Source organism: Oryzias latipes, chromosome 7 (assembly GCF_053564925.1).
Source record: "Oryzias latipes strain Hd-rR chromosome 7, Olatipes_Hd-rR_3.1".
NCBI classification, from domain to species: Eukaryota; Metazoa; Chordata; class Actinopteri; order Beloniformes; family Adrianichthyidae; genus Oryzias; species Oryzias latipes.
This window is the reverse complement of record NC_136243.1, coordinates 26,860,447-26,881,335: the sequence shown is the minus strand read 5'-3', so window position 1 is coordinate 26,881,335 and position 20,889 is coordinate 26,860,447. Positions and strand designations below refer to the sequence as shown.

General features: G+C 37.7%; 1 protein-coding gene across 5 annotated transcripts in view; it reads right to left on the bottom strand.

Annotated features, from left to right (window-relative positions):
• chl1a (cell adhesion molecule L1-like a) overlaps positions 1–20,889 on the bottom strand; it is a 59,346-nt gene that overhangs the window by 25,555 nt on the left and 12,902 nt on the right. For 4 of the 5 annotated variants that reach the window (XM_078949900.1, XM_020704547.3, XM_078949901.1 and 1 more), the window contains exons 2-11: positions 7,826–7,993; positions 6,962–7,070; positions 6,683–6,870; positions 6,466–6,588; positions 3,023–3,196; positions 2,435–2,546; positions 2,170–2,351; positions 1,941–2,075; positions 1,227–1,367; positions 19–130 (exon numbers count right to left, since the gene is read on the bottom strand). In XM_078949900.1, coding sequence (XP_078806026.1) covers positions 19–130; positions 1,227–1,367; positions 1,941–2,075; positions 2,170–2,351; positions 2,435–2,546; positions 3,023–3,196; positions 6,466–6,588; positions 6,683–6,870; positions 6,962–7,070; positions 7,826–7,907 — 1,358 coding nt within the window. In that variant the 5' untranslated portion in view covers positions 7,908–7,993. Of the gene's footprint in view, positions 1–18; positions 131–1,226; positions 1,368–1,940; positions 2,076–2,169; positions 2,352–2,434; positions 2,547–3,022; positions 3,197–6,465; positions 6,589–6,682; positions 6,871–6,961; positions 7,071–7,825; positions 7,994–10,153; positions 10,372–20,889 lie in introns of those variants that run through there. The other variant, XM_078949899.1, reaches the window with a different exon arrangement.

The window sequence follows — 20,889 nt, the reverse complement described above, 5'->3', positions numbered from 1 at the left end:
TTCATTGCATTCACTTACCAAGAAATGCTGGCTGGAGGAGAGCTGAAAACACTGCAGTTTATGACTATGTTATCTCCCAGGATCACTGCATACTCTTGGACGTCCTTCGTCAGTATCTGGGGAGGCTTGCCTAAAGTGAAGACAAGTCAAATTACAGCAGCTCCAGGGTGGAGTTATAAAAGCGGGCAAATGTGAGCATCACATGTTCCGTTCTGAGGCTACAGAGATAAGTCAGTTTAACAGTTTACCTGCTGACAGAAAGATGTTGTCATTCACCCCAGTTTATTTTTTAAATGTGATTTATTTGTTAAAGTGGTATTAGTTGTCACGCTCCTGGGTGTGCGAAAACTGTTCTTGGCATTTGACTTGTCCCCTGAGGGAACCGTGAGCTGCAGCCACAGCTGTGCTCAGGAATCATTTGGTAGTTGAACCCCCCCTGCAACCCTGTAAAGCTGAGTGTCGAGGAGGGAGTCTTTGGTATGGATTTGAACCCATGACCTCCCACTATAGCAGTAGGCCACAAAGTTAGTTGTTTTATAATTCTTTGTTTTTACAAACTGTAGTGGTCCTTTGCTATATCACAGTTCACCTTTTGTGGTCTCGCTGTTTTGCTCATTTCTTTTCTGATGCAGGTTTGCTTTTTTTAACAGTGCATTGTGTTATGCGTCCTGATTGGCTGTAGAATGTTGTCAATGAATCTCCTCCGTGCTGCATGTCCTGTACAGACTGTGTGCAGCTTGCCAGATCTACATGAACATTTCATCATGAGCAAATCTTTGGTTTTATTCTGTACTAGTCTTATTTTTGTGCATAGGTTTGAACTTTAACAGAGTTTAAATAAGACAGAAAAGTTTGGAAACAATTAATGCCTTTCTGAAAAAAAGTGTGTAATGACATGTTTTACAGCCTTAGAACATCTATATTATTTGTAAAAAAAATAAAATAATAATAATAAGAAAGTTGATTGCAGATTTGACCCATCATGGTTGAGAACGTAATTCCTGCAAAGAATGAGGGACGGCTAGGTTTGGACCTACAATCTAGACCTACAATCCATGCTACAATCTATGTAGCATGGATTTAAAAATGTAAACCTGTAGCCTTTTTAGTTTTCTCATTTTGTTTTAACCCTGTCTTGAAAGATTTTTGGAGATTGAACAAATTGAGCAAACATTTTATCAAGCAATTCTCAGTTTAGATTGTAATTTTTGTCACTTAATACTCACTCATGACCAGAATGTTTATGTTGGCCAGAATCCTGCCATGAGGGTTGGAGGCTTCACACTGGTAGACGCCGCTGTCTTGCGACTTGGCTTTATGAAGCACCACAGTGTCATCAAGCACTCGCTTGTTATTCTCAGAGTCATCTAAAAGAACACAGCAGTACAACAATCAGAGCTGCACAGGCGACACGTTTGTCGACAGATAATAGGCAGTTCTTCTCCACTCTGAGCCTGAGTGAAGGTTTGCTATCCGGTTTGCATGTTTTGCTTTTGTTCAAAGAAAGCCTGATATTTGAGGGAAAAGAATTCATATTGTGTAAAGAAAAGGGATTTTAATGCCATAGAAAACGGCTGAATGCTTTTGCGTCCGAACAAATGACTCAAAATTTTGCTTTCAACGCTAAAATGTATGTATTGCACAAACTACAAACCAGAGAAAATGTATTTTTTTCAGTAAGCTCTCTGATGTAATAACTATTTTTGTGTCCATTGCTCATAGATGTGCAACCCAAACTTTGAAAACTATTTTTCTTAAACCCAACACTAAAACAAACTCTAGTTTTAGGGCTTCTGTGCTCATTTCATGTTTAATATCCTGTAATAAAACTGTCATACTAAAAAAGGGTCTCTATGAAGTCTTTTATAACACTAAGATGTTGTCTTTAGGCAAAATGCCAAAGATGTTTTAAGATATATCAGTGTTTTTTTCTTTCTCACCTCTAAATAATTCTCCATTCCTTCTCCACGTTATGTCTGGTGGTGGTTTTCCTCCAACTGAGCACTTAATATGAACATCAGATCCGACCGGAGTAATTTGACCCTGAGGAGGATCACCCAGCCACACCGGTGGCTCTAAAAGATGGCAAGAAAAACCATGTTAGTCTCCATATCAACAGCCTTCTGTGTTAGATAGGTAAAACAGCACCAGCCCTTGAAGCTGACCAACCTTCCACTATCACATGAAAGTAGTGGACAGTTTCTCCAGCGGAATTAGACGCCTTGCACATGTATCTCCCCTGATCTGTCTCTTCAACAGCAGATACGGTCAACGTCTTGTTAAAGTTGCTCAGTTTTGCCTGATCCGGCAGTTTTTCCCCCATTTTCATCCACGTTACATCAGGCGTGGGCCTACAAAGTGGAATAGTGATGTATGAAAAATTGTCAAACATGCCAAACATAGTGATGATATAATAATATGGAAGTACACATACAGTCCTGCTGTTATGCACTCAAGCTGCAGTTCCTCCCCCTTCATCAGCACCTTCTCTGTCTGAACACCAGAGGGCAGCAGCATGCTGGGTGCTCTCTCTGGGGGGGCTTCATCTGCATTTAATAAAAAGATCAAACTCCATCACTTTAATCATTGAAAGTCTGAAAAAAGTACACATCCAAATATACTAAAAAAATACTTTAGTTAGTCTGTCAATAGAAAGTGTTTTTTTCAAAATGCAAATCACTGTTTGACTATGAGCTGTATATGACTCACACTCTTCAGCAGAGGAGTCATTAGCAGGTTTCACTGGAACTAAAAGTAAAAAATTGTGACCTTTACTAGATGTTACGAGTACTGAGTAATCTACCACCCATTTTTCTGACACCCATCCTCAACTTAAACATGATAAAACACGACACAATCAATGTCGATAGTGAAAGAGATTGAAAAAAGTGACAATATTTCATCAAGGTAGTAAATGAGTGCTGATTTTCCCATGGCGTGCATTAGCAGGATTTGCGCACATCTTTTTGATGAAGTGCCAAACAAGTCAGTACATTTAAGAAACACACTGTTATGAACTCACTGCTTTTGACTACTACCAGGGCCATGGGACTTTTCTGGACCATGGTGCGAATCCTGGGGAAGGCAGCAGAGCAACAATAATCCTGGCGACTGTCTCTCTGTAAGGCATTAGAAAAGTACAGGTTGCCATCTGTTCCCATGGAAACCCTCTTATCCTGCTTAATATGCTCCAGACCTGCAAAAAGAAAAACGATGTGTTAACTTCAGCATATGACTTTAAAAATATTCCTGTCTCAAAATGAAATTGAGACTCTCTTAAAGACCCACTCTGATCATCTTTTGATCTATTGTAAAAGCATTTCCAGCTGTCTTTTAATTATGATTATGCAGTTTTTAGCAAAAATACAGAAAAAAAACATTATTTTCTAGGACATAATTTCTCAGTAGTTAATTAGAAATTTGCCTCTGAGTTGTTAGCAAGACCGTTGGCACAGAGCAACCCCGCCCCCTTCCCCTCCCTGTTGCTGAGAGCTTGGAGCAGGGAGCTTGTGGCCTGCAGTTTATTTACTGTGTCACAAGCCTTATCAAACTGTATTTTTTACATCTTCTCCTGATTCACGGTTTGAATAAATACATATTCCTAGCTTTCTCCATAAATGTTCTTCATCATCAGAAAAAAATGCCACAAGAACAAGTTAAAAACACCAAATGACATGATAAATTTAGTGGAGTGAGTTTAAAAAACATAAAGTATTTTCCAAAAGGTATGAATAAGCTGAACCAGATCAAGCAAGTATTTTTCAAAGCTAGTTATTTTGTCAACATAATGTGAGAAATGTCTTTAGGACCCAGCATGCATTTGGTGTGCAGTAGAATCTGGTCCATCCATAACACTTATTTATGACTTTTCCCGTAAGAGTTTTGAGACACGAGAGGGGCCAACAGTAGCACCTAATGCTTGTTAAAAAGAGTAAGAACAGAAATGTTTCATGAAATAATGATGGGGTACAAGTGTTTTAATGAAGGTCTGATGATGCAGGAATCCAGTGACCTTAAAAGTTTCAGGGATAGAAAAATTCTTACACAAAAAGCATATTTGATTTGTAGAAATGCACAGGTCAGTGTCCCTTTTGTGTCTTTTTTGACAAGTCCAATAAAACCATTGATTTAAATTCAGAACACAGGGCACATGAGCAAAAGAGAGGTCATTTTTATAAAGAGCACTAGTACAAACTGAAATATATGCTGACGGGGAAGAAAAGTGCCACCAAATATATCTATTCAACTCAAGCTGAAAGCATTTCTATCATTACATTTTAATTAAACAGGTCTGGAGTTTAAGAGCAGACGTTTGAGTCTGTCTGAGAACAGGAAATAGGTTTTTCTTGAATGCCCTCTTCTTCTCAGACCAGTCAGGTATGTAGAGGACCTTCAAGGAGTTGGTCCAAAAAAGCCTTCACCACTAATGAAACACTTCACACGTATCTGAGGAGACCTTTTATACAGTTAATCACTTTTTCCAGCTTTGTTGATGTAAAGTAAACCTGTGCCCCTCAAGTGTAAACCTTTATTGTCTCTTCTAACCTAAACAAGCAAGCAGACTGTTAGGGGAGCTGTGCGCCAGCTCAAATTCACAAAGTGTCGTCTGTTAAAATGAGGTTATTTGATTACTTCTTTCAGAAATAGTAGAACATCCACCTCTGAAAAGCAGACCTATTTCCCTTTCTAATCTTTCACTAGCAAACAGTGAATTGATCTTCGGGGTGATCGAACAAAAACAGTAACCCGTCAGAAATGTTTTATTAGGTATCACCAGTACTAGATTCTAGATTCTAACCCCCTGTCACGATGAATCGAGTGTGAAAAAAAACGCTGAAATATAAAGCTGTAATTTTTTTGTCAAGCCTTTCGCACACCTGAACACACAGGTGTAAAATGCGTGTGGTATCTCAAGCATTCCAGGCTTAGACAGTTTTATGAGCAGTGGCGTTCACTGTGCATCATAGCTTGAATATTTGGGACTACAGTGTGCTGCTGTTGTGCTCTTTGTTTCACCTAAATGTTCTCCCAAACCCCAACGTAGCTTAAAGACTCATTTTGACTGTGAAGTTAATACTAGCACATTAATACCTGAGCACGGATCAAATACAAAACTAAGCAATAGACAAATCCTTGACTAGGCCTTAAGCATCTCATGGCTTACAATTTGAAGTGGTAAACTATCTACTGAGAACTTATTGTAACATCAACCAATTCAAAGTGTCTAGGTTGGACATAAATCACAGCAGAAATATTGATACACTTGGATCAGTTCTGGGAAAACGCACAGACTTCAAGCTTGGAAAAAACAAAACAAAAAAAGAAGCAAGTTCTGCATCAAGTTTAAAGAATTTGTGTTTTCCATTTAGGCAAGAGGAGAGAAAATGAGTACAATCAGCCCTGATCTTCTCTGCCTCTAGCCTCTGACCTTGCTGGGACCAAGCACCTTATATATGGTTGTGTATCTTTCCCTCTTAAATGATTTGATACGTATCTCGATACATGATCCACGAATCACTACATGGAAGATTCAACTAACTTTGTGGCGGTTCAATACAGTCCAATTCTTTTACCTACAAGAATACAATCAATCGTTGTGGTATTAAACTATAATTGAAAATGCCTTTTAACAGAGAAGGCACTTTTTATTTTAAGCATCAAAACAAAATGTTCAAAGGACAAAAACCTGGCATTTTGAGTCTTTCAGAATGTTTTGTTCTCTGTGGCTATTAAAAGTGTGTCATATTAATTTATTCAGGCATTGTTTGAAGTACAGTGAAAAAAATGGGTTATCACGTTTACACAGAATTTGGTTTCACCTCAAGCCAATTGTAATACCAAGACGTCTACTGACTTGGTAGAAGCTAGCTTGTGATTGGAGGTCTTTTTGTTTGCATCGCATGTACTTCAAAAGGCAAAGACAGCAGAGAGCACAACGGGAAGATGAGCTAACAAAATTAGCCAGAAATAGATTATTTACTTTGATCGGTTTTTACCCTTTTACCAATATAATCTGTGGTTTCCAACCGATACTGCTGTTTGCTCCAAGTATTTAATCGATTTTATGATACGTATCTGTATCTTTTACATCCCTGGACTTTCATTGTCCTATGAACTAAACTTTCTGTTTATTCTTTCAGAAACGGATGAATTTTTACACTGAAAACTACAGTGAAGTACTCATTACACAAAGGTTTCAGCAAGAAGGCAACAATGCATTGTGGATATATAGAAGAAATAAAAACATAAGAAAAGCTGCGACTTCTGTCTTTAAAGTTGCAAATGAAATTGAAAAGTTTTTTGTTCTTGTGACTTGACTGTGCCTTGGCCTGAAGATGGCTAGGCTCCAGTAATAGCACAAAGCAGATCAGATCTAGATAAAATAATAATTGATAGATGTTTGTAAAAAAAACAAAATGACTAAATACATATTTAGGAAGTAAAAGAAAGTGTTTTGCAAATCACCAATAGTCATCCAGTAGAGCTGACGTGGGGCAACAGCTTCAGGAGGATTACACTCCAGGATGACCGATTCTCCCTCATTGACAATAACTGGGGGAATCGTTTCCCTCGGAAACTTGGGAAGGGCTAGATAAAAAACAAAAAGAACAATGGAAAAGCAATTACATCTTAAGTCATGATGATAAATAACGCTTTCATGTTTTCGCTTACAGTTACCTACCAGAGACTATGATCTCTATGTCCACGGTCATGGCGGTACCCAGCTGGTTTGAAGCAAAGCATTTGTATTTACCCTCAACCTGGCGAAGGGGCATGCTGTGAAACCTTAAAGTTCCACTTGTTGGGTCTGATGCTATTGATGCAATGTTTGATAAAGTCACATCCTTTCCATCTTTTGTCCATTTGTATCTGTTGGGGTAAAAATAAATGAAAGAGTACTGAAGCATTTTCAGAAACTGAACAGAGATTTGAAGCCATTTAGACATTTAATGTTACCCACGTGGGTGGTGGATTTCCTCTTGCTTGACATGTGATGGTAACAGAGTTGTCGAGGGGAAGCACAATAACAGGAGTTTCTGAATGAGCTACAATGGTTGGTGGCTGCTCCACTGCAACAGGAGAACAGAGTTTAAGCATATTTAGGATTCATTTAAAAAAATAGAACAATAGTTGTTGAATATATAAAAAAAATGATTTTTGTAACAACATTTAAAAGACTTAAAGACCCACTCTTATCACAGTTTGATCTATTTTAAAAATGTCCCTTTCATTATGATTTTTTATGAACCGGTGTCCTTTTTTGGGACATAGTTTCTGTAGAGTGCCTCTGAGTTGTGGGCAGTAGTTATGGTGCAGAGAAAGCTCCTCCACATTTCCCATCATCCATCTGTTTATGTGCTTTCCCACTAGCTTACAGCCCCTCACAACTGCCAAATAAATAATGAACAATAATGAAGCCACCCAATTTTGAGCCAGATGCCAGCTAAAAGCAAGAAAACAAAAGACGTACGTGGATCTATTTGTCTACAAGTGGATGCATCAGAATGGAGCGCTGCAGGGAGCTTTTTGCTTGCTGTTGTAGAATCTATGTCACACCTACAGGCTTTTTTCAACTGCATATTTTTCATCTGCTCCTGATTTACCACAATTTGAATAAAGAAATTCTTAAAATTGCAATGCTGAGCTTCATTTTCTTAATATATGTCCTTCGTCATAAAGAAAAAGCCACAAGAACATGTTAAAAACAATAAAAACATTTTATTAGAATGGGTCTTTGATACACGTCTGCAACTTTATATTAAACTTTTCTCTTTTAGTATTCAATGAATAACAACAATGTCAGTCATCCTAATATTTCTCCTACCTTCCAAAGGAATGTGAAGGCCAGCAGCTTTGTAACTCAAGGTCCAAAGTAGAACTAATGTCAGGCTCTCAACCATCCTCATTCCCCTCTGCTGATTAGGAGGCACTTGAGTACAGGGGTGATGGATGATGAACTGTTGCTACACGGAAGTTGTAAGGCACAGAGAACCTGCAAGATTTAAACAGAAGGTCTGTGTTTAATGACTTAACTTTTAAGGAAAACAGAGAAAAGAAAAAGACCATTAAGGAACCACCACACATTGATTCAGTGAGCCAAAGAGTGGTCATTAAAAACTTGATTCTGTATTAATTTCTTTACAAAATAGTTTTAATTTTTAGTTGGCAAGCCATTTCCTAAATAACGTTTATATGATTTAGTGATCAAATGTTTAAAGAAGTTGGTCTTTCTTTTTTGGCAAACTCTGACCGAAGTAACTAAACTATAAAACAATGAAGTAACAACTTTCAGCCTTCTTTCAATCAGGATTGGGCCACTTGCTCGCCCTTTTCTCTTTAAAATCGGGTTCATTGCCCAACTGTTGCATAAACTTGTAAAAACGTCTATTTTTTCTTTTTGTCAAACTGCTTTATTCTTTCATTTTAGGAAACAGATTAAATTCGGAACCACTGAGCTGAATCAAAGCCTTTTACTTTTTAACAGGCAAGGCTGTGTTTCAACGGCAGTAAACAAAAGGAGTTGTGCTAAAAGAAAAAGTATTCTTATGTGGTCACAGGAAATTTTACCCAAATGTGTGCGGGAAGGAGAATTTAACACGGAACAGAAGTTTAGTAGAACTAATTCATTGGCATACCCAAATTATTGCTTATATATGAGCTATTTTTTAAAGCAGTTTACAAAATAGAAAGCACTTCTCAGTATAAACCTTTACTTTCTTTCGAATACTTGGCCATGTTTAGGTTTTATGTATTCAGTTTTAAGTAGGAGTACCTGAATAAATATGCTCCTTAGAATTGCAAATATAATCAAAGTTTTTGCTGCTTGGGCATATTTAGGGGTTAAATGTGATATCAGTGAGGGTATCTAGTTAAGGAAGCTACAGATGCCCCCCACTGTTTCAAGGCTGTATTGATAACAGAACTATAACATGCGTGGAGATTACTATTTGAGCTGTAAAGGCTACTGGGTGGCATCGTGTGGCTTACTTTCATTAAACCCAAATCACTCGGAGGCTAAGCTGTTGTCAGTTACAATTATCAGATCCAAGATGGCAGTCAGTAAATTGGAGTAAGTCTGTCAGTGTTTCACGGCTTAGTTCTGACAGTGCTAAGAGTGTAGCGGCAGTGTTAGCCTTGCCAAATAGGTTCACTCCCCTCCCCGGCTAATCCTGCTATCAGGAGACTGAAGGCAGGAGCTCCAGCAGTCATCCAGCAGGACGCTGTTTAACAATGGCTGAGCACCACTCTCAGTTCTTCTTATTGCACGAGAGAGGTTAATGCAATAACTTGTATAGACTAGATTTGGAATTAAGCTGCTTGAAGTTGGAATCAATTTAACAAATTAAGCGACTGATGCTTTAAAGGCTTTACGATTATCTTCTGTGGGTTTAAAAAGTAAACATAGCTGGTTTTGTGTTTATTTCAGAGGGTGCACCAACATTTTCATGTAAGATCTTTTGCTTATGTAGTCATTTAGAGAGAGAGAGAAAAAGCAGAAGGTGCGAGCACAAGTCTACATTAAAAAGAGAACTCTACTTAAGAGGGTGCAAAGTTTCTGGCAGGCAGCAAAGCGGAAGTCTTCCAGTGACCAGTGAAGCGTGACATTTATCTAAGTAATGATCTGTGATCATCACTCCAAACAAGCAAGCAAGCAGGCAGTTTTTATTCATGCCCAGCAAATCCACACCCCCCTCTACACTGGAAAAACATTGTGGATTGGGGAATCACATTGCCTTGTAAACATGGAGTTGTGCAAAACCCTCTAATGATAACTCAAACAAAGCTGGCTGAGTCTGCTTTACACACATGAGACAGAAGTGTAAAATGCGGTGAGGTCCTTGTGCAAACAGAAGTGCTTGCTTTTAAAGGTATAAGGGATCTATTATCTGAACGCATGGCAGATTGTAGTCACAAATCCAGAGGGATTGTTACCTAAACCATAGGCTGGCCACAGCATGAACAGTACTACTACTAAATGGCTTATCCTTGGCAAAACACCCAACACCCCCACACATTTTCTACTCTTTTGCAGCCTTATTTTAAAACAAATACAAGCAAATTAGAGACAAAAATGAATTTACTGTGTTCCAATCATGTGTATAGTTAGAACCAGTTTCCCAAAGGAGTTTTACTTTCAAGTGATGATACTCACAGCTATTTGAACCATTGAGAGTTTTTCTCCTCCTGCAGAGGCCCAAAGCAGGTGCAGATGAAGTTCATAAAACCTTGAAGAACTGACATTCCAGCATCTGTTTCTCTTTCTGAACCAGAATCTCTAGGACGCACTTCCTCTTCCTCCTCATATTGCTTTTTTCCTGCGGCACAGACACACCTCCCTCCTCACTCCTCCACTCAAGCTACTAAAGAAGCGACAGGAGAGTCGCTGAAGTGACATATGTCGCCAAAGCCTCTCACTTGGCAAAGAGGCTCTGAAAGCTTGACAATGCCCGGGACAAAGGCTGCACCACAGGGCTACTAAGAGAGCATTAAAGGTTGAGCGCAGAAGAAGTACAGACATCTCTTTTCCTTACTTTCTCCCACTCTTTTGCTGTTAAAAGAGAGTGGGGGACAAAACTGTACACCTACACAGAGCCCGCATGAGACTTAATGCAACACATTAGAACTCAACAGAAAAAAGAAAAAAAAAAAAAACACCTTCTGCTTACCTACAATTTGAAGAAATACTGGCTGGTAAAATTGTTTTACTGCATTTCTCTTTAAAATGATATCAGTAAAAGTTTTAGTCTTGATGTAACTAATATACAGACAAGCTAAGAGTCAAACAAGGACTTGCGATATGAGTAGAAAAGACACTAACTAATCTTTTTAAAGTATGGGACACTGCTCCTTCACTCGTGTTAGGCCTCGTGGAGACATAACGATCACAACACAGGCTGAAGAATGCTCATACTGCTCCGTCATTCAGCTAGGAAAACATCTGACCTTCACTGATAGGGAAGTCTGGATTAAGATGCCAGCAGCACCACAATGGTCCTAAAATGACCTTTTGATTCAATGGGATAACAGTAAACATCTGTAAAGACCCAGTCTGAGGAAAATCGAGTTTTTGGTGTTTTTAACTTGTTCGTATGGCATTCTCCCCATGATGGCACGATGGAGGACATGTAGTAAAAAAAATAAGTTTAAAATTGCATCTCTGAATTTTTTGTTTTTTCTTGTAAATTAGGAGCAGATGAACAAACACTGCTGGACAAAGAGCGTATTTGTGACGTAGAAAAATCACACACTTGGCCGGACCAACTTCCTGCTCCGCTCCATTCTGATGCATCCACTTGTAGACGACTAGATCCATGTACCGGTACGTCTTTGTTTTCCTTATCTGAGCTTGAATCTGGATCAAAACTGTACATCTGGATAGCTCCATCATTCCTCACAGTTTTTGTTTTCAGTAATGTTAGGTTGGGGGTGTAAGGGGCAAGTTAGGACAGGGAAGAGGGCGGGGTTGCTCCACGCCAATGGTCCCACCCACAACTCAGATGCGAATTTCAGATGAACTACTGGCGCTCTGCAGAAACTATGACCTAGAAAACAACACAAGTTTCCTGATATTGGCTAAAAACGATGTTATCCTAATTAAAAGACCTCTGGGAAAGCTTTAAAAATAGATCAAGAGATGATCGGTGTGGGACTTTAATTAATTTAAGTTAAACTAATTTAAATGTTACTTAAAGGTTTTGGAGAATTCTGAAAAAGGTTCTAGATAAATTTATTGTTTATCATGAATTTCTGCTAATAAACAAAATGCCACATCTCACTGCAAATGCTAAAGACCAAACCTTCTCATTTAGTAGAGTCCGCTCATTCCGTCCTTCTAAACTATGAGAAGGGAATGAGCAAATTCCTTTTCTAAAAAAACAATTCCAGTCATTCCTTTCTCATAAACAACTTTCCTTCTCCAGGTGAACACTTGGGTCCATGCATGTAGTCTTACCTTTCCTTCAGTCTACAAAGTTTTGGTGGTTTTCTGAAAATCCTCAAACACAAAGTTTTCTGTCGTGAATTACAGGCTTTGTTTGCTTCTTTCCTTTTTGGCCATGACTTTAGGTCTGCCATTGATTTGTTTTTCATAGTTGTAAAAATGTGCTAACTAGCAGAAACAAGGTCTAACATGAAGAAGTGTCTGCGAAGCATCAATGCAGACTAGAGGGGTTGCAGAAACATGCTCAGGCCCTCGGGTAAGATCCTCTGAGGTTTTTAATTGACTGTCATGCTGCAAAACACAAGGATTCAGATGCATCAGGGCAAAGTAGTGATATAATCTCTAGAACACAGAATATTATGGAACGTGAAGGGAAATATAAACCCAAACCTGAAGTGGGCTGAAAAGGCCCAGTGAAGCAGTCGTGGAGCAGGACCACACATACTTTATGACCTCGAGCTGACATTATCAGACATTATCTGAACATTCAGCCTTGCTTTTTGTTTCTCCAGCTCCCTGTGCCCTTCTGCTTAAATAATGGACTTGTCAGTAAACGTGACAAATACTAGATTAACATCTTTTGCAAATGGAAAAAAAAAACACCTGCGTTTGAGCAAAACAAACACAGAGGTTTAATTTGTATGAGAAGTGAAGAAAAGAAAGAGATTGGAGCAATCGCTGTGACTTGGTCCATAAATGATGTTTATATTTTTGACTTGGCTTTTTGCTTTGAACGCTATCGTTTGTGCTCGTTTGACATGTAGCTCAGTTTTCACTTCTGAAGTCCCTGCCTTTTGTAAGTTCACTTTCAGTGCACTGACTTCCTGTTTTATTTTGGAGGTTTTTTGTTTTTTTTTGCTAGAGTTTCATCTGGTTTCAGTTAATTACCACAGTTGTTTCTCATTTTTTCTCTTAATGTACTTTGTTTTTAGTCCAACCAGATGCTGGATTTTGGCTGAAATCTTTTTTTAATCGTCTTTTCTCTTTGATCATAGAACATGACAAATATGAGGTAGTTTTTATTCTCACGTTGTAGGCCAGTGACACATTTGGATGAGTCTACGTTCCAGACTAAACTCACTGTTGGGAGGTTGCAGGAATAGCCGGACATAATTACACACTTCATTTAAGAGAGCTGTCATTACTTCAAATGAACCCTCGCTGTGTTTAAAACAGCGCTCTTTTAACAAACGCTGAGGGGAAGCTTAAAAGAAAAGCCACTAATGGCCTGGATTTCATTTAAAGTTTTTTTGCTTTAAAGTCACGCAAAATAGACAATCTGATATAAAATAAATACAAGTTACATAGCTGTAACTGCCACACAGGCATGTTCTTCTCATTTTTATAAAATGAAAAGCTGTATCCTTTTACATTTAACTACTGAGCAAAAATAAAGTTTAGACTCTTACATAATACATTCCTGAAAACCAACTAAATATATATTAATGCAGCTTTGTGACTCAAAAGTTGTTTGGTAATATTATTATTACTATTATGGTAGCAGAAGCAATAGTAATAATTGAAAACTCATTTTTAAAGATGCTTCTGCCAGAGCTTTTTTCCATGGTTTAATGTTTTTTTATTCAACTTCAACTGATGATTTTTTATTCTCTGTGAAATAAAATTGATAAATAATAGAAAATTAACTTAAAACCAAATTTGTACAAAAAAAAAATTGTACGTTAAATTGTATATAAGATTAAAAAAACCCAATCGATTTTATCAAGAACTTGACTTAGTACGGAATCCTAAAAGGACATTGAGTGTGCACGAGAAACCAGTACTACTTTTCTTTTCTTCAATGTCCCTTTAGGGGTTTCATACCTTAAAGTATTCCTAAACAAATAAAAGTCAGGCTTCGTTGATAATCCAGAGCTCCGCTGTCTCTTCAAAACGCTTTTAGAACATCAGACAAACGTGAGTCACTTACAAATTCCAGTTTCATGTTGCTCAGCCCTCATAGCTTTGTCATGTTGTCACGCTCATCTGTTGTTGAACTAAATGAACTTTTTTCCCCCACAAAACTAAATGTTCAAAAATGTCAAAAAACAAAACACCTTCTATAGTAACTTCTGGGAACAGAAGCTTCTTAAAGACATAAATAAACAGGTTCATGTAGAAAAAAAAGTCACACAACAGCTTAGAGTATGTAACTGAGATAACGCAACAGATAAAATGTTGAAATAAATGAATGATAACTTACTGACAAAAGCTAATTATAAGCAATGTCATGATGGCCATACTTTATATGTTCACAACAATGTGCCCGATATAAACTGCTTATCATTTATTTCATTGCATTACGTTATTCAATTTTATTGACCAACAGCATACCTGATCTGATAACTTTTCACAAATAAAACAGGCAGGAATGTACATATCCTAAATGGGCTATAATGGCAACAGCTGTCATTTGCAGTTTTGACTAGGGATTTAAAAATCTGACAAAATTTAAAACCCAGTTTTAAATGTATGGTGAAGTATTTGTAAGGACAATGTAAGCTGCACGCACGTTGGACGAACGGGTGATGCTGTCGTATGGTGCCCTCATGCCACACTCCAGTCATTAGTAGGGTGCAAGTAATGGCTCTTTACTGACCGGATGCAAAGGCTGTTTTGCAGGTGATAAGTAGATAGATAGGATGTCTACACAAACTGTGCTCTATTGTCTAATTTCCTAATGAATTCCTAATAGGCAGGCTGCACATAAGCAGTGCACACTTAACATTTGAACACACAGTCCACAGCATTTGGGGGGACTTGAAAACATGAAAAATGTGTACGACACGCATGCTTCTCACCTTTCACCCTTACGTAACCTTACGAGTTGCTCATGTGTTGACTACAACCTGTTGCCTTCAGCATGGCTGTAGAAAAAAAAAATGCATGAACATTTAGGCTCTACAGGCTCACCAAGGGGCCTATGACCTTGATATTTGTCCTGCCAGCCCTGTAGACCTTTGTCAAGTTTTCGCCAACAGACAGCCCGTGACCAAGTCTTAATTAATGTCAGGTGCCATGTACATACAGCCCCCTTTCTTATTAAAGAAAAGTCTTTCCTGATTCATTTTTAAGTTTTTGCACCTTACCCTACACTTTGTTTGCATTTCAGCCCTAGAAACATTTTAAAACGTTTCTTATCTCAGACTCTAATAATCTTCAAACAACTTTGTGACATCAAAGGAGTCAAGGCAAACCTGACTTTCCAGTTTTATGTAAAGGGTACTACATTTGTACATTGAATGCAGGTAGAACAGGTTTAAAATGCAGTTGCATGCTGTAGCTCCTCCCATCAATGTAAACATACAACAAAAAAACAATTCTGACAGACTTGTGGGTAGCATTTAACCTTGCCACCTATTGATGCAAAAATGCATCAAACCATTTCTGCTCCACCTTAGTTACGCATCTACTAACGCATTCGTTAATTTTGTTTTTTTCCTAGCTGTAACTAAATTCATGCATCAAGGCTTTAAGCTCATAAAACAACCCGAACATTTTTTTCCAGAAAAAACTTTAAAACTAAACATAATTTTACCACAACGTGTGGCTTAACTCACGTTTATGACTTAACTCAAATTAAGCCATAAAATCAATTTGTTTATCCATCCTTTCAAGGTTGGTTGATTTTTTTCAAAGTGAATAGAGTGTGTGGAGGTTTGCGTGTTGCTCAACCAAGTTCCCAGGTGGTGGTTTAAATGCTTCCTGCTGGAACACTGTGATTAGTGAAATGACTTGTGAGGAGCTGCCTAAAAAAACAACAGGAGATGCGGTGACTTTGGAACATCTTCCAAGCAAAGACGATTGTTACCTACACTTTTACAGGTTTAGCGTTTCAGGACACAATGATAAATTGCCACCACACCTTATGTCCTTTTTTTTGTGCTAATATTACATGGATCATAAAATATATGTCATTAAAATAATGAGTAGTTTAACATCTGTATTCATTTAAAAGAGAAAAAAAAGAGCAAGAGTCTTGTAACACTCATAGTTGCAGGAATGTGCAACGCTGGCGCTCATGGAGTAATTAGGATCCATGTTCAAGAGTTTAATCAGAATTTCATTGCTAGCAATAGAGACAAGCAGACTCAGCACTTCAGCATCATTTAATGGCATGTTGCAATCATGAGATCTATCTGTGTTCATCCTGACATGCAGTAGCATCATAACAGTCAAAAGGAGGCAGAAAAAAAGGCCGTGCTGCTCTATATGGTTTTAACTCAGCTTTAAATTAGTTTAAGTAAAAATCTTGAAGATCTAAAAAACATTTGAGAAGATTTTAGAAAGAACAACAACCTTTTTTATATGTAATTGTTTTCTTTTTTGTCTTTGTGCATTTGACCTACAATGCCCCATTAAAATATGCAGGGTTATATATTCTTGGGTGTTATTTTTGAATTGGTTTGATTTATTAACGTATTTAAAGCATACAAAATGATGGAAAAATACAATAAAAAATTACAAGCAATATATTGATTTGAAAATTAAGAAAATTAACAAAGATGATGCCATTTTCTCGACAGTGTAATTAATCATAATCATAAATAGACGTTTTTTCCCTAATGCATACAGTTCACACACAGGTCACATTGGATTCATTAAATGAAACGATTATCAAATAAAGTCAAGTAGAGTTTGATTTGTTGCTTGAAAGGGAGTGGGACAAAGCAAATTTATATAATCCCACCTCTGTTGTGTTTTTTTGTTTTCATATACATTTTTACATAGTTACAGCAATCCAGTGCTTATTCAATCAAGTGCAGATTATTTATCAAGTAGCATAATGGAATGTTTATTGATTATCCTCAAAAAACTTTAATACGTAATTTAAGTAGCCACTAATGTGAATCACACTTCTTATAACAGATTTGTAATACTCAGCACTGCAATTGACAGAAATTATCACATTCATTCGATAATCATGGCTACACACTTATTAATGTAATATTTTGAAATCTTTTTTTATTTGCACTTTTTTCAGGGACACATTCTGTAGTTGTCTAACAATAAAGCAATTAAGCCTGTCAGCCATGAAAAATATATAAATGAAGGGTTCTTTTTCTTTTGTTTTGCTTTTTAATAACTTTGTTGGTCTGTTTGTCGCAAAGATTAATTAAAAAATACCAGGACAAATTCAAGCAGAGAAGTTAAGGGAAAAAAATTATTTCTTTCTTTTGTTGTTTCCTAGCCTTGAGGAAGTGATTAAGTTTTTTTCATTTAAATTAAATAAAAATTAATTCAAAATATTTTTAAGTATAATGGGTCAAAATGGGTCTTGACAGCTCAACTGTGAGTGGAAAAAATTACTTAAATTCTTTTACAACAACAAAATAATTAACTAAAAAGGCCTTGCATCAGAGCAAACCTGCCTGGTCTTGTGGTGAGCATGCATTATTGGACAAACCCTTTCTGCCCTAAATGTTTTTAAATAGTTTGCACCTCCTTTCTACACAATCAAAACTAAAACGGCAGATGTAATCTTTCCATCTTATCTTCAGTGTGATGGTGGAAGAGTCTGAATCGACACTGACGCTCCACGCATTTTTATTTAGATTGCAATAAAAAAAACAGTTCCGATCAGTCTATCCTGATGGCTCATAGCGCCTTCCTCTTCATAAAACTGCTATCAGATGAGTTTTTAAAGCATCTGCTGCAACTTCTCAGGTTAATATTTTTGTATGAGTCAACCCAAAATTCATCCTAAGAGCCTTTCCTCCAACATAATTGGATCTGCGGAAAGCTCCAAAAAGGTTCTAAACCAACGAGGCAACTAAAAAAACCAGCCCTTTAGAAAACAAAATCTGAACAGAAATGTGGACTCTACAATCTTGTCAGTAATTATTATAAGAAGCATATAAACATAAGGTCATCTTTGCAATGATGCATTGGAACTGTTGCCATGGTAACTAGCTTCATTTGCCAATGAATATTTTATGCTGTCCTACAAAAAAAACAAAAAGACAACAAGATATAGGAAATGATAAACTAACAATAATCATCATTTGAGCAAAAAATGAGTCTAAGGACTCAATCTTGTCACGTGTGTATGATTTATGGACTTTTACAGTTAGTAGCCACTATGACCATACAATGTAGTGTGCATCTCTACATGATGTAAAGCAGTACATCAAACTTGTGTTTGCAGATTTTTTTCAGATGTCAAATCTTTATAATAATAAGGATAAATATAATAAAAAAAAATACCAGTGTTGTAACGGGGGAGAAGGGAGGAAGCACCCAGGCGCAGAGAAGGAGAGGAGGCAGGAGGTTGCAGGGGAACGGGGGCTTTAATAAACAAAACTAAAGACACAAAACCAAAACCACTGCAGACGGCAGATGGCAGGCTAGAAACTCGAAACACTAAACACTCGAAACACTCGAAACGGGGAGAGCAGACTAACATACTATGGACCAGCACAGGAGGAAGGGAATGACAAGACTTAAATACATACAGACAAACGAGACACAGGTGAACACAATCAGGAAGGATGGGGAACCAAAGTAAAACTCACAACAAAAACGAAACAGGAAACCCTACAAAATAAAACAGGAAGTTATACTCAAAACATGCCAGAACAAAAAGGAAACAAACCACAAGGGCAAGGAAACAGAAACCGTAACAAGTGTTCCCTTGTTTATCACAAGGGTTATGTTACTCCCAATAGGTGAAATCTGCAAAGTAAGATTACCGATGTTTCAAAGCTGTAAAAACTATTCACTACACACTTTATACACTTTTCTTAGACATGAACATTTTCACACTTTGCTCTCTTGTTTGAACTCTCAAAGTTCAAGCTATTGTAGAAAAATAGGTCCGGCAATAAAGAATGAAAACTAAGATCTGATCGCAATCGAAGATTTGTGTAGTAAACTGGACACATACATGAGATACGGTACAGAGGAGATTGACTGACAATGCTCTACAGCCAATTAGGACAGTCCAGTAAAAAAAGAAAAGAAATAAAATATTGCAAAACAGTGTAAGGTGGACCACATGATAGTGTGGTCATTAAACTTTTAAGGACTTTCACGAAGCAAAGTATAAAAAAATTTATGTTAATAAAGTTCAATGTATACATTTTTACTTTAAGATAACATATTGATATAGTTTCTTTTCCTTCGGGCTTGTCCCTTCAGAGATCGTCACAGAGAATCGGCTTCCTCCATCATAGGTCTGATTCGCATATTCAGTTTGGCAAAGATTTTATGTCAGATGCCCTTCCTGACACAACCCTCTGTATTTATCTGGGGTTAGGACCAGCTTATTGAGAACTTGGCTTGGCCCCCCTCATGGCTACATATCACATATTGATAAAGTAATTATGCACAAGTGCTGAAAGCAAATATAAAACACACTAAAATACAAAAAAAAAACTTTTGTTTATCAGGCAAACAGTTTTTAAAAGACCACGAACTGGTGTTTGCCTGGTCTCTGGTCATGCAAAACGGTTATGTAATGACCTTCTAAAGGCCTGTTCACACCGGGACGAATTTCGCCGGCGATTTTCGCCGACGTTTAACGCCTCGTGACTAAACAAAGGGCACCAATGAGAGTGTGCACACCGACGCGAAAAAACGCCACGCGTCAGAGCGTCAAAAAAAAAAAAACGCCTCGGGTTCGTTTTTTTTTTTCGACGCGTCATGTCGAAATCTATTCGACCAATGAGAATGGCGCTTTTGCACACGTGTCTGGAGCTTCTGAAGTTACAGTAAAACACAACTTGGGGGCGCTCAAACACAAAACTGCCTTGCTGAACACACATACCAGCGAAGAAGATGGACGCCGTGTAGCGTCTACACAGCAGCGAAGAAATAATGACGGACATTCTAAAATATCCCTGAACCAAGCACCAGTTGGAGCTACTGGTGCTTGAAATATTCATGTTTTCTTTGTATGATTCTGACAAGCGCGTAAATACTTGCTCTCTTCTTCTGAGGGAAAAGCGACTTTAAGAAGCGTAAAGTTGCGCAGCGCCACCTTGTGTACAGGAGTATTTCTGTTTACATTAAGCGCCATCTAATGTCAGGGAATGAAATTGCATGTTCGCTCGGCTCATCGTCAGCGAAAATCGCCTGGGTGTGAACACAAAAAACGTGGCGAAAAACGCTGGCGAATAACGCCTGGCGAATATTCGTCCCGGTGTGTACGGGCCTTAAGACGTTGTGGACAACACACAAAAGTTGAAAACATTACATTGTCTTTAATGTTGTCCAGATACTACACTAATTTTTCGAAAGATGAGAGAGACCTTTCAGCATCGGCAAAAACTCATCAATGACTCAGACAAAAGGCTTGACATCCTGTAGATCTTCTCAAGATTCCTGGATACCAAAGGATTGGTAAGTATGCAGTGGTATGTTGATAACTACTTGAAATGTGCTGAGTGTTGTGGTTGTATATTGTCTTTCTCATAGGTGAGTCAAGACTTCATTCTTTTGTTTAATGACGAGGTATCCAACCGGCTGCTTCAGAAATGGGACCCAATCTTTAGATGCAATGTTATAAAAGAGGCCAAGCAGCTCACCTCAACACCAGGGCTTCATCAGTTGTTGCATTCAGCAGAGAATCCACAAGGAAGTGATGAGGCAATGAATTGTATTTACAATTCAATACTTTATTAACATAACTTTTTTTGTACTTTGCTTCGTGAAAGTCTTTAAAAGTTCAATGACCTAAAAGATCATGAAGTCTTTTGGCATTAAAGTTTGGTGTGAGTGCTTAAGGTCATCCATTAGTTGATAAATAGTAAAATGCACATAATTTAGGTAACCACGGGAACACTTGAATGCAGGTTTGTTAAATCACATTATTAGGAGCATATTTAAGTTTCCCAGCTATTGCTTTGCCGCCTACTTAATATAGCTGTCATTTTGTTATTTATTGTGGCACATATCTACTCGAGACATGCAGAGTTTGAAATTATTCAACATTTTCAACAGAGTGA